Source organism: Henckelia pumila, chromosome 2 (genome assembly GCF_033568475.1).
Source record: "Henckelia pumila isolate YLH828 chromosome 2, ASM3356847v2, whole genome shotgun sequence".
Classification (NCBI taxonomy): Eukaryota; Viridiplantae; Streptophyta; class Magnoliopsida; order Lamiales; family Gesneriaceae; genus Henckelia; species Henckelia pumila.
Genome location: NC_133121.1, coordinates 119,127,177 through 119,142,239, shown reverse-complemented (window position 1 = coordinate 119,142,239; position 15,063 = coordinate 119,127,177). Strand labels below are relative to the sequence as shown.

The following is a 15,063-nucleotide window of genomic DNA, read 5'->3' as shown; positions in this document are numbered from 1 at the left end:
CATCAAAGTGTTCTTGTCCCGGGGCATGCATGAATTGAGAGACCATACTAACTGCAAATGCTATGTCTGGACGCGTACGTGAAAAATAGATTAGTCTGCCAACAAGTCTTTGATACTGTTCTTTATTTGTAACTTTATCATCTCTACATGGTTGTAGCCTAAGATTGGCCTCAATGGGTGTTTCAACTGGCTTACATCCAAGTAAACCTGTCTCTTCAAGTAAATCAAGGATATATTTGCGTTGATTAACAAATATTCCTTCTTGGGACCTGGCAAATTCCATTCCAAGAAAATATTTTAATGCACCCAAATCCTTAATCTCGAAGTCAGCCGCTAGTCTTTCTTTTAATCTTCTTAATTCTTCATTATCATTACCTGCCAAGACAATATCATCAACATAAACAATTAAAATTGATGTCTTGCCTTCTTTACCGTGTTTGTAAAACATGGTATGATCAGCTTGGCTTTGACTGTAGCCATAGTTCTTCACGTCTCTTCCAAATCTCTCAAACCAGGCTCTAGGAGATTGTTTGAGACCATATAATGATTTTTTTAACCTGCAGACTTTGTTTGGTCCCAATTTCCATTCAAATCCAGGTGGCAAATTCATAAACACCTCCTCGTCAAGGTCCCCATTTAAGAATGCATTTTTTATATCTAACTGGTGTAATGGCCAATTTTGATTTGCAGCCAAGGATAACAGAATTCTGATAGAGTTTATCTTTGCTACAGGGGCAAAGGTTTCTTGGTAATCAATTCCGTAGGTCTGAGTGAACCCTTTTGCAACAAGTCTTGCCTTGTACCTTTCTATGCTTCCATCAGCTTTACATTTTACAGTAAACACCCACTTACAACCCACTATTTTTTTATCATCAGGTAAATCGACCAACTCCCAAGTACCACTTTTTTTAAGAGCATGCATCTCCTCCATCACTGCCAATTTCCAATTTGGATTATCAAGGGCTTCCTGAATATTTCTTGGGACAAACAAGTGTGAAATCTTTGAGGTAAAGGCCCTATGAGGATGAGAGAGTTTTTTTATACGAAAGGTATTCAGCAATAGGATATTTGAGATTGTTTTTTTGAGTTCGGGTTCCTTTCCTAAGGGCTATAGGAATATCAAGATCTGATGGTTCTTGGACAGGGGGAATAGTAGGAAGTACAAGAGAATCAATAACAGAGTTACCTGTGGAATTTGGAGGTCCAGCTCCCTGAGGTCGAGACTGATCATGACCAAGATGAACAGGCTGGCTTGTACCCATTTTACGATGTCTTCTCCGGTAGTAATATCGAGGTTCAGGCTTGTTTGTGCCATGTTGTAGTGATTCTCCCCCTGTATTAGATACAATAATGTTTGGCACAATATGCTTAGGATTTCCTTCAGTACTTTCATTTTCATTTTCTTGACTTTGATTTTCATGAATTGGGATGGGATGAGTATAAGGTGAACTTGAAATCACATTTGGTAAAGGATTAGAAGAATAAGATAAATCCCAAAAATTTCCTTCTACTACCTTGTTAATCTCCCCCTGAAGAAAATTTTGTGCAAAATAAGGTTTATATTCAAAGAATGAGACATCCATGCTAACATAAGTTTTTCGTGTTTGGGGGTTATAGCACTTATATCCCTTTTTATTAGAAGCATAGCCAATAAAAACACATTTTTCTGCTCTGGGATCAATTTTAGAGTAGTTATTGTTAGGTATACGGACAAAAACAATGCAGCCAAAAACTTTTAGAGGTAAATCAGAGTATAGTCTTGAGAATGGAATTAATTTTTTAAAACATTCTAATGGTGTGCTATAGGCCAGAACTCGTGTAGGCATTCTATTAATCAAATAGAATGCTGTTAAAATTGCTTCACCCCAAAGATACTTAGGGATATGAATGGAAATCATTATAGCACGAGCCACTTCAAGTAAATGTTTATTTTTCCGTTCGGCAATTCCATTTTGTTGGGGAGTGTCCACACAAGTGGACTGATGATGGATGCCTTTTTCCTTCAAAAAACTCCCCAATTTCTCATTAAAATACTCAGTTCCATTATCAAAATGCAAAATATTTATTTTGGTTTGAAATTGAGTCTCAACCATGCTGTAAAAATCCTTAAAAAGTTTTTCGACATCTGATTTTTCAGTCATCAAGTATACCCAACACAAACGGGTATGGTCATCTATAAATGTGACAAACCATATTTTTTTTGAGATAGTAGTGACTTTTGAAGGACCCCAAACATCACTGTGTATTAAATAAAATGGTTTTGAAGGTTTTTAAGCTTTTGGTAAATGAGTAGCACGGTGACTCTTAGATAGTGCACAACTTTCACAATAAAATGATGAAAAATCCAATCCATGAAATAAAGCAGGAAACAAGTGTTTAAGATATGGAAAACTCGGATGTCCTAACCTCGAATGCCATAATATTATTTTTTCATATACAGGATTGGAACTAACACTACTGAAGGCATGAACTCTATTATAACCGGAGAAATCACCATTAAAATAGTAAAGTCCATCTGTCATCTTAGCACTGCCAATCATCTTCCCCGAGTTCTGGTCCTGAAATTGACAGTAAGAATCAAAGAAAATTACACGACAATTAGATTCTTTGGTTAGTTTACTGACCGACAAAAGGTTGCAGGTTAACTTAGGGACATGCAAAATAGATTTAAGGTCTATGTGCTTGGATAATTTTATCAAACCTTTTCCAGCAATAGACGAGAAACTACCATCTGCGATCCTAATTTTTTCTATACCAGAACATGGTGAGTAAGTGCTAAAAAGGTTTGAAGAACAGGTCATGTGATCTGATGCTCCAGAATCAATAATCCATGGAGTGGTATTACAAAAGAGAGTATGAAATGCACTACCTGTTTGTGCTAGAGAAACATTAGGAATACCAGATAATGAATTGGATTTCAGCAGTTTCAGGAGGTGATCCATTTGTTCTTTGCTAAATGGACTTGTCTCAGCTTCATTGGCAGTAGGAATTACGCGGTTGTGTCTGTTACCAAGTTTGTTGCTTTTCCAATTCGCTGGTTTTCCATGGATTTTCCAGCAAGTTTCACGGGTGTGATACGGTCTTTCACAGACATCACACCAGACCTTTGGCTTTTCGTCGGGTTTCCGTCGAAAGTTTATTGATTTATTAGTGGCAGCAAGGGCTGAACCTTCAACTGGGCCTAAAGTAAGGGCTGAACCTTCAACAGGCCCATTAATATTCTTTTTTCCCAGCATAACGTGTCTTCGGCTCTCTTCTCTTCGAACCTCAGCGAACACCTCACCAACTAGAGGAAGCGGACTCCGACCAATGATCCTCCCTCGCACTTCATCAAATTCCTCGTTGAGGCCAGCAAGGAATTTGTAGATCCGATGAGCCTCAACAATCGTTTTGTAATGTTTAGCATCTTCGGTGGACTTCCATTCATAATCATTGAACAGATCCAAGTCTTGCCAAATGTGCTTTAAGGAATTGAAATACTTGGTGACCGAGTCTTCTCCTTGCCGGATCTGACCAAGTTTTATCGTCAACTCATAAACTTGAGATTGATTTCCTAAGTCAGAGTACATTTGACTCACATTTTCCCAGAGTTCTTGCGCTGTAGAATAACACATGTAGTTGGAGCTAATATCTTCATCCATGGAGTTCACAAGCCAGGTCATCACCATCGAATTTTCTGCATCCCAGATCGCGTATGAAGGATCCTTCGAAGCTGGCATTTTTTTATCTCCTGTAAGATACCCAATTTTCCCCCTACCTCTGATATACATTCGCACAGATTGAGACCACCTTAGAAAATTGTCACCATTAAGGCGAATGTTAGTGATCTGAACAGAATGGGAGTCCGTATTGGATGTCAGAGGCTGAGTATTTAACTGGGTCAATCTAGGAGGAGTAGACACGGAGGATTCTTCAGACATGGTTAATTAGTGGAAAAAAGGGCAGAAACTATGGGTGGGGCTGTGTTCTCGTTTAGGGTGGCTTTGATACCATGAAGATTGTAGCAGAGAAGAAAGTATTTTATTTCTTATTTAATTCTTTACAATAGTTCTTATTTATACATGCACAAATCTCTAATAGAAGGAAAGAAATCAATCTAAACTATTTCCCTATTTTACAATATTGACTGAATCAATTATATATATAATATATACAATTAATATATCTCCAAATATTCAGAAATATTGGAATCCAAATCTTTTCTTTTCTTCAACACTTTGAGCCGAGGAATGACAACTGATAAAAAAGGCATGGTCGGTCGATACTTTGCTATCAACCTGCATAAACAAGATAGAGTGAAGTCAAATTCGAACAGTAGTTTCACAACATTTCAGGATATTAATTGTGGATTCATTCAAAAAATATATTGAACCTTGCTGCCCTTCCAGACGAGGTAAAGCATATGATAACAGATTCCTTCACTTTCAGCACCGCTCGAACCTAAAGATGAAATGCAGAAATTTATTCATTAAATCCTAGGCATATGCTTAAATTAGCAATTCAACAAAAAAATTTATCTAATCAGTTTTCCTTCTCTATATTTTTTTCTTCTCATCCTTCTATAACATTCACTCTTACCGCCGAGGAAGCGATGGATTCCAAGTGAGTCATGGGATCACCAACATATTTTACGTTTCTCTTGAAGTATTGGTCTCGACTCTTGATTGAATACCTTCTTTGCCTGGGAATTAATGTGGAAAAAGGATAATATATTTAGCTAATGCTTAAAAGGTTTGGTAAGGCACTAAAAGTTACCAACAAAACCATTTTTTTGTTGTTGTTGAGAATACAGAACATTAATGTTAATATATAGTGTGCACGAAAAAGTATTTTATAAACTCTTGAAATTGAGAGCTTGAAGCACAAACTTTCCCAACCCAGAAATTAATAAAATAAGAGGGGGAGGGGACTTAATGAAATATCAACTTATATAAAACCACAAACTGGACGTAACTTAAATGTCAGTGGCAGCACGCATATAAGGTCTTACCTCAGCACAAATTTTGCCAACAGCAGAAATTGTTTCGACAGGGTATAGTCCACGTAAGGTTTCAGCGCCAAGAAGAATTGCATCACATCATGAAATATGATCATTTCGTGTTGACCTTGTTCAGTTAAAAAATAGACAGGCTCAAACATCGACAAATAAAGTATAATGGTTAGAACAAACATGCATAATAATGATCTACAAAATACGAACCCGTTCAACATATCCCTTGAATAAAACATCAAAACCTCAAAAACATAAATGCCAATGAAAGAAAGTGGTATTAATTGAGGCAAGAACCAGAGACTAACCATCAAAATCAGCATTAGCAACATCAGTTGCCTCAGCACGAGTAGGCCTGAGATTGTCACTCATACACTATCAACGACCCGCGTAAAAATTGTAGGCTTTCCAGCCATGTTAAATTTATAAACAACAGACATCTGAAATAAGAACACTTGCGAAGAAAGAAAATGAGCTGCTGCTAAATATTTTAAGAAGGTGAGTCAGTTTCAAATACTGAAAACAGCAGAAACAAAACAAAATAACTATAAACAGAAGTAGTTACGAATTCAGATGGCATTACACATCTACTCACAAACAGCTTGTAGCTCTGAGGCTGGTCAAATCTCCTCACCAGCGACCTAACCTAGCATATGAACTTATCAACATATGCAGACAAACAAAGTTTGAAAGTAAATAGTATGTCTTCATAGCAGAACTTTTCCACTATGCTATTTGCCAACATTTCATCATATCCAGACAATGAATAAATCTGTACAAGAAAAGGGCAAATGCATAATACAAAAAGTGCTTTAAAACCTGCCAAAAATAGTCAATTGACTCTACAAACAAGCATAATTCAAGCGTCTTTGTCTGTTATTTGCTTTGGTTTCTAAGAACAATTCCTATCATAGTAAACAAAAGCAGAAACTCATTCTCATAATCTATAATTTTCATCTTTGGTAAAAAAACTTTAAACTCAAAACAAATATCCGGAAAGAAAATTAAAAAATTGATTTTTAATTTCTTGAAAAAACAGGAAAATCAAGAAAATTTGAGAACTCACATGGCAGCAGTAGCATTAAGACTCAACCCCAGTCCACCAGAAGGAACAACCACAGCTTGAAAACTCCATTGAACATCCAAAGTAGGCTGCTTCATTTGGCGCTTCATAACAACAGTAAACACACATAAATCCATAATCTTGAGCACTTTATACATCATAAACCTGTCGACTCAAAAGGCTAAGAAACCAGACTAAGAACCATAATAATAAGAGACTAATAACAGAATGTGCATTCGAAGAACTCGATACATCTACCAATTAACTCACTCGATGAACATAGACAACACAAATCATTTGCCACAACTATTTAAATCGAGAAGTAATTCTATTCTAGGGATTTATTTCCATCAAAACATATGAACCAAAAGAAGCTTAAACCTACACCTACATCCTTATTTCATTGCCTAAACAATAAACTCATGTCTCTAGAAAAGAAGTCGTAGAAGCATCCAACTCATGAATTCACACACACCGAGCAGAAACAGAGATCTAAAAACATAAGAACCAATCTAGAGCAAAAAATTCGCGAACAGAGCCACAAAAAATAGATCGATCAGGAAGCAAAAAAAAAATGATTAACGAAACTCACCAAAAATAGTGTTTACGGGGTTCATAACAATCGCAAACTCTTCCTCGCGCTTGGGCTCTGCACTCTCATCGCGCTTATGGGAATCCGACTCAATTAAAGAAGGTGGGCCTGTTTAGGGTTGAGCTTCAGAGACAGACTGAAAGCGTATATATATATGCTAGCTTTTATCGATTAATGTAAAATACTGAAATTAAACTGGAGTGATTTCTAACGTACGGAGCTACAGGAGTTGCCGGATCGGCGGTGTTGGGGAGTGTCGATGTTGGGGAGCGTCGGTGTTGAAAGAGAGAAGAAGGAGAAAGGGATCGGATGGAGAAGTAATCGAGAAGGGGGAGAAGTAATCGAGAAGCTAGGGGTCTGATTTGGGAATTTGGGTAATATTATTTTTTTTATGTTTTATTTTAAATAAAAATAATATATTTTCTACAACACTTTTTAAAAAGTGTTGTGCTACATGGAGAAAAAAATGCTAATAGACAACACTTTTAAAAGCGTTGTCTTTGACCTCAAAAAAACGCTGAATGACAACGCTTTTTAAAAAAAGCGTTGTCTTTGATTAATAAAATACATATAACCACAACGCTTTTCACTAAAAGCGTTGTCTTTAAAAAAAAACAACACTTTTCACTAAAAGCGTTGTCTTTTAAGTGTTGTGTTTGTGCATTTTTCTTGTAGTGATTATTCAAAAGCGACAAAACTAAACATATTCCATCTAAATTTTTTGCATTCACCCAAGCATTGAGAAAAATAAAGATATTGATATCTGTTACATTCAATCAAGTGAGAACTCATCAGATCTCTTCACAAAGGCACTTCTTACGACGATATTCAGAAAGAATATATATAATATTGGGATGTGCAATCTATGAAATATGCGAAGAATTGTTCGTGTTAACATGAGGGGGGTTTACGTGGCTGCATTTTTTTTTCCTTGCTATGATTTTTATCACAATGAGTTTTTTCTAGTAAGATTTTTAAAGAGACAGTATAAAACACGTAATAAATACAGTCATTGTATCATGATCATCATCACAATGGGGAAGTGTTGAAAATTATTAGAGTTGAATGTTGAATATTAGTGTGTGATTATGTAAATGATTATGTATTTATTTTTGAACTAATCTCAAATGAGGATATATAAATAGGTCTCTTAATTTATGAGGAAAAACACAATTGAGAGAAGAAATTTTATAAAATGTCGAGTTTGATATATTTGTAGTTTTTTAGGTTTTATATTTTTACCATAAATTTTTATTTTTTACAACAGTTTGAATTATATTTGGTAATTCTTGTTTTTATTTCTACAACAAACAATTCATTATAACCACGTCATCCCCCAAAACACCTGGAATCATCAAAATTTGATGTCAAACTTCAAAAAGTTTCTCAAGAATTTTCAAACACTAATTCGTAATCGAAATTAGCGTATGTTTCCTCAAGTTTTAAAAATTATGACCAATTTGGAAGAAAAACTAAAAGAATTTCCCTTCGATGAAAATCAATTGAGCATAATTTCCCAACTAATTTTCTCAAGATTATATGATAGAATGGGGCATTGGAAACACTTGGTGTTTCCATATATTACATAGAATGAATTGTGTGTGTATCGCAAGGACTTGAAAACAGAGCAAACTCATCCTTAACAAAAAGAAATCGACAACAAGCCACCCTTCGTCCCAAGAGTGTATCAACATCATCTACTCCTCTCTGGGACTGGGGATATTTCTGTGTAGTGATGGCAATATGGGGCGGGTCGGGGACGAGGATGCCTTCTCCATCTCCGTCCCCGAATACAAAACTCATCCTCATTCCCGTCTCATTCCTCGTATTTTTAATCGGGATTCCCCATCCCCATACCTGCGGGGACTTAATCCCCATCACCGTCTCTTAAAATAGACTATTATATATCAAAATTTTAGTAAAAATATATTGTTTCTCAATTTTTTTCAAATAAATAATAAATATACATGATTAATCTCAATATTTTATATATTTTACGTAATCAAATAATATTTTTATATTATAAAAATTATATTATCATAAGCGTATGTATTATATATAATGCATAAAAATAATATAAACTAATAAATACTATTAGTTTTAATTTTAGTATTTAGTATAATTTATATATTATTCAAAGATTTAATAAAATTTGATAAATAAAAAATATTTATACTTCAATATTATTATTATTATTATTATCGGGGCGGGTTCGGGGATAACATCATCATACCCATCCCAATATACTTCGTAGATTTTTAAAAATCCCCGAACCCAAACCCATACCCAAAAAAGTTCTTCCATATCCGCCTTGTTTTGGATTTTTCTCGCGGGTCTCCGAACCCGTGGGAAAAATTGTCATATCTATTTCTTTGGAAATATCAGTAAGTATTGGGAGGGAAACTCGAATCAGGACATCATTCTTCCTCGTATTATCGAAACATTTGTTACATGTTGGACATCTACCAAAGTTTTTTTGTTATATAGCTCTGTCAAGACAAGATTTGTGGATGCTGTGTTGGCATGTTCCGGGGTATAAAATGACTTCGTCATTCTTGAATGAACCAAAGCATATGCCGCATAAAATCTTGAAGAATCTTGTCCTCGTATAATGTGGAAATATCAGTAAGTATTAGGAGGGCAACTCGAATCAGGACGTCATTCTTCCTCGTATTATCGAAACACTTGTTACATGCATGTTGGACATCTACCAAAGTTTTTTGTTATATAGCTCTATCAAGACAAGATTCGTGGATGTTGTGTTGGCATGTTCCGGGGTATAATGAACCAAAGCATATGCCGCATAAATCTTGAAGAATCTTGTCATAACTGTATCCGATTACCTTTATCCAGTCTACACTCTAAATTATCACCATGATACTGTCTTGCACAATATGAATGGAGATAGTGTATCGCTCTCGCTATATCTTTCCGAGTGTCATCTCCTACCCTATGATAAATGTAGCAAATGGAGTGCACCGGATGTCCGTAGCATATGGCTTCGAAAAGACCACATAATCCCCTTCACCAAAAGGATATCCGCAGCAAGGCGCTGCTCTTCCACGAAGTGCATTGACATGATCTGGATTCACACCTGATATCTCTTCCAGTTCCAGTGCACAATTAATGTCAGTAGGTGTTGGGTCAGAAAGATGAACCAAAACATCAATTCTCGCAGAAACATTATATTCTCGACGAGTAACAGGATATTTATCGCTTTTCTTTTTAACTTCGAGATAGCAATCCTCGTGCAGGTAGTGTTATGACATGAACCAGGGAATCTGGTTACGTGACCGTTCTTGAAATAACAATAACACAGAATGCAGTAGTCGTCACGAATAATAACGTAGAATCATTTCAAACGAGCTCTCCTTTCTTCCTCTCGCTCATCATATCCTATAAAGAAAACTTTGAATACAAAAGTATTTACGTGATAGTGGGCAATTAAGAATTTTTTCAGCCCGCAGTCTCAGATTCAGCATCTATTACAACTTAAAAGAAAACAAAGAAATTAACAAAATACAGCACAAATATACAAACAGGCTCCTCGTTGAAAAAAAACCAATCAAAGGTGGCAACAAATCTCAACGAAACTATTTACATGATAGGGGCAATTAAGAAATTTTCCATTTCGCAATCTCATTTTCCACATCAATAACAACATAAAAAAAATAAATAAATTAACAAAAATAAATAAGAAATATACAAACAGGCTCCACGTTGAAAAAAAAAAATCAATCAAAAGTGGCAACGAATTACAACAAAATTATTTACATGATAGTGGACAATTGAGAAATTTTTCATTCCGCAGTCTCAGATTCTACATCTATAACAACTTAAAAGAAAACAAAGAAATTAACAAAAATACAACAAAAATATAGAAACAGGCTCCTCGTTGGAAAAAAAAAAAACCAATAAAAGGTGGCAACGTACGAATCACAACAAAATTATTTACATGATAGTGGGAAATTAAGAAGTTTTTCAGACAGCAATCTCAAATTCCACATCTAAAAAAACTTAAAAGAAAACAAATAAACTAACAAAAATACAGCAGAAATATACAATCATGCTCCTCGTTGAAAAAAAAAAACCAATCAAAAGTGGCAACGAATCACAACAAAATTATTTACATGATAGTGGGCAATTAAAAAATTTTCCAATCCGTAATCTCAGATTACACGTTTATAACAAATTAAAAGAAAACAAAGAAATTAACAAAAATACAACAAAAATATAGAAACAGGCTCCTCGTTGGAAAAAAAAACCAATAAAAGGTGGCAACGTACGAATCACAACAAAATTATTTACATGATAGTGGGAAATTAAGAAATTTTTCAGTCAGCAATCTCAGATTCCACATCTAAAAAAACTTAAAAGAAAACAAAGAAACTAACAAAAATACAGCAGAAATATACAATCATGCTCCTCGTTGAAAAAAAAAAAAACCAATCAAAAGTGGCAACGAATCATAACAAAATTATTTACATGATAGTGGGCAATTAAGAAATTTTCCAATCCGTAATCTCATATTACACGTTTATAACTCATGGGCTCCTCGTTGAAAAAAAAAAAACCAATCAAAAGTGACAACGGATCACATCATCTTCTTACACTTCTTGTTAATATGTGGGTGTTATGATACCCTGGTTCTGTTTGGAATTATATTTTAAAAAAGTTTTTATAAAAGTATTTTTTAAACTATTTTATAAAAATATTTTAAGTTAAAAATGTGTTTGGACTACTATTTTAGAAAAATATATATTTTAAAGTCAAAATAATTAAAAGATGTTGCCAATTATTCTATACAAACTTTTTAATTTTAATTTTTCTCATTTCCTTCTTGTTTATGATTGAGACGTTTTTTTTATATATTTGAGATTGATTTTATTTTTCATTTATATTTTCTCATTTAATACAAATTGAATATATACAATTTTTTTAAAAAAATCATTTAAAAATATTTGTTTGATACCGAATCATATGAAATGGTATCCATATCGAAAATTAAATTATTAATTGTACTAAATTTCTTCCTACATGTTTTCCATTGAAATTAAAAACAAAAAACCAAAAAATGCCAATTCACATGTTTCCTTCCTTAAAGGGGATAAGTTGGGAACCTCTTGGAAACAGATATTGAAGCCAACTTAACTTGTCAAAACACAAGGAATACACAGTAAAATTTTGAACAAATGAGTATTTAACCTAGCTCCAATAATATCTTTTTTATCACATTACTGCCAATCATTAGGGTAATTTGAAATTGTTTACAAAATTTCCTATAAATTTTTTACCAAGCAAATCGTGTTAATTACTCCATGAAACTGAGAAATAATTTTTAGCACAATCTGCTATTACAATCATGCTCGGGGACCTCGAGAGTAGGTTCCCCACCACTTGATATATATGGAAAACATCAAGTAAGATGGATGTTCTAACTTCGAACTAAGTTGCAGATCTCTAAATCTTTAGCTACTTTTGCCAAAGTTTAAACCTTGAAACAAGTTTGGATCTCGGTTAACCAGCCACCTCTGCTGTTGAATTCTTTCTTGATTATGTTATGAGTATGCTCTACCATTCATGAACCAGTAAAGGCCTGTTCCAGAATAAAGAAACAAAAGTTTATTAATAGAGTAGCTCGCTTTGAATGTATGAGGGTAATGGAAATGCGCTTGGATTAAACACCGGTAGGATACAAAGAAGCATTATGAAATAGATTCACAATGTCCTCGTTTGTTTAAAACAAAACGCAAGTGTCACTTATAAGAGGTAACAAATCATCAAATATCATTTAATTGCAAGTGAGTGAGAAATAGTCAACCTAGCACCTTTGAACCATCTTTTGTGTAGTAACCCAGATTCCATTTTAAGATAATAATATGTTAAACATGATTAAAGGGGAAAAGATTATGGGCTTTTGACTTTGGGCCGGATCGGAAGCTCTGAACCCAGATCGGAAGTTCCGATCCTAGCCACTTCGGAAGCTCATCGGAAGCACAGAGATCGGAAGCTCCGATCCTAGAATGGACGTTCCGATCTCCAGCTGCCAGCAATGTTCGATGACTCAGCCGCGAGTTTTGATAAGTGTTGAACGTAGAGCAGATCGGAAGCTCCGATCGCCCGATCGGAAGTTCCGATCCTGGCGTGTCTTGCATGCACGCAATGAGCTGGATCGAAAGCTCCGATCCCGAAATCGGAAGTTCCGATCCTGGCCGGGAATTTTGCCTATAAATAGGGCTCGTTCGATTTCATTTTGAAATACGAATTCCCGAGTTTTCTTCTACAGTTATATAGTGTGAGATATACACTTGAGGGCCCTATCGGTTATAATAGAGGTTCTGGAATAACCAAGGTGTGGTTATAGTCATCCGGGACTAGCAACTCCAAAGGGCTAACTACGGACGAAGGTATGGTCCGGGAATCTATTTAAGTTTTGGGAGTACTTATTAGCTTAGTTAAGGCTTATAGAATTTATGTAGTGATACGGTGAACTTTTGAATATAGGCTTGGAACCTAGGATCCTATTATACTTGAACTAGCCTAAAGGTACGTACACATTGACTGAGATTGCCAGCGAGTATACATGTTTATATGTTGCATTTTATTTGGCATTATTATATGGCATGATATATGATTTATCGCTTTCTATATTCATATGTCATGTGCATATACACGTTGAGCCTATACCTTGTTATACCTGACTATAGAGCCGCTCAGCTCTATACTCGATAGTCTGTTACTGAGAGTACCGCGACGGCGGGGGCATTTATGTCTGTCTACTCTGGTGTACTAGACGAGTGTGGTTGCACCCAGAGGTTGATCCGTGCGGTGGCAGCACTCATGTGGCGCCGGTTCTGGGCATGACTTTTCAGATGACCCTGTACCAGTCATCATGTTGCATGCATTATATACATATGTTTATTCATGTCTATGTACTGGGCGTTAGCGCTCACGTCCTAGTTGTTATCTTTGACACCCTATTCCATGGGGCAGGTCGCAGGATGGACGGAGCTGGTAGTTCAAGGCAGGACTAGGGAGCAGGGGCCTTGAGGATTTTATTATACAGCAGAATCTGATATAGCTGTATAATGTTTACTGTTTAAGATTTCGATTTGGTTGTATCACTACATATTTAAGCTTGGATTTGTTACTAAGCTGATATGTAAATTATGATTATGTTTCCGCACGTTTTTACTCTGTTAAGTATTTTTCTGTATTAAGTTTAATGCATGCTATTAGTTTCCAGTTAGTAGGTGATTCCATGCAGGGTCACTACATTTTTGGTATCAGAGCATGCTTAGATTTTGGGATTAGTACTTGGGATTTAGTTTAGTAATTCTTGCGCATTTGGTATTTTAATGTGCAATTCTTTTCAGGATATGGCTGACGAGAGTCACGGTAATGTTGGCCAGGGAGGTGGTCATCATCATCGTCGCCATCATCATCATGACGATCATCATCGTCATCATGAGGGTAGACATCGCTACTCTATTAATAAGTTCATGCAAGTAGGACCGAAACCCTTGGTGGGAGGCGAGAATCCTGAACAAGCTAGAAGCTGGATGTCTAAACTCGAGAGTACTTTTCGTGCTTTCGATTGTACTGAGGATCAGAAATTGGAAGTTCTAGAATTTGTTCTAGAGGATCGAGCACGTTTTTGGTGGGATGCCAAAGTTGCTCAGGCACGTACTGAGAAAGGACAGGTGACTTGGGGGGATTTCTGTCGGGAGTTCTAGAAATTGTATTTTCCTCCGGCTGTTCGCCAAGCACGATCGATGGAGTTGCTTACTTTGAGGCAAGGATCAATGACTATTGATCAATATCAGCAACGATTTCTTGATCTGCTACCTTTCAGTCCTCATATCAATGAGAGTGATGCATCGAAGTATGATATCTTTCTACAAGGTTTGAACCAAGATATCTACTCTCAGGTTGTCGTCTGTGATGACCCGATATATTTTGAGACTTTGGTGAACCGTTGCCGTCTTGTGGAGACTAGCAACAAGCGGGCACAGTTGATGATGTCAGGATAGCCTAGTGGATCTTTTGAGCCTAGAGCTCAATCTGTTGTGCAATCTGGACCTACGTCTTCTTCTACTCTTACTACTTCATCTGGATCTCGTGGTTCACGAGGTATGTTCCGTTTTGGGAAGAAGAAGAAGAAGGAGGAATTTTGTAGCCATTGTGGAGGGAAGCATCTTGCAGCTTCATGTCGAAGAGCTACTGGTGCTTGTTATATTTGCGGTCAGCAGGGACATCTGCGGAGAGATTGTCCTTGGCGCATGGGTTCTGCTAGTGGATCGGGATCACAGGTTGGATCTCAGAATTCTATTGTTCCACGTCAGCAGCCAGCACCACAGAGTTCTTCTGGTTATCGTCCCCAGACTCAAGGGCAAGTGTTTGCTCTGTCTCAGGAGC

General features: G+C 36.1%; 1 protein-coding gene across 1 annotated transcript; it reads right to left on the bottom strand.

Moving 5' to 3' along the window:
* Nucleotides 1-2,462: 2,462 nt before the first annotated feature.
* Nucleotides 2,463-4,213, bottom strand: LOC140884986 (uncharacterized). Its single transcript, XM_073291894.1, has 2 exons — nt 2,870-4,213; nt 2,463-2,558 (listed from the first exon to the last, which is right to left on the bottom strand). Exons 1-2 carry the CDS (start codon nt 3,918-3,920, stop codon nt 2,524-2,526), a joined length of 1,086 nt encoding a protein of 361 aa, XP_073147995.1. The 5' UTR covers nt 3,921-4,213; the 3' UTR covers nt 2,463-2,523.
* Nucleotides 4,214-15,063: the final 10,850 nt, after the last annotated feature.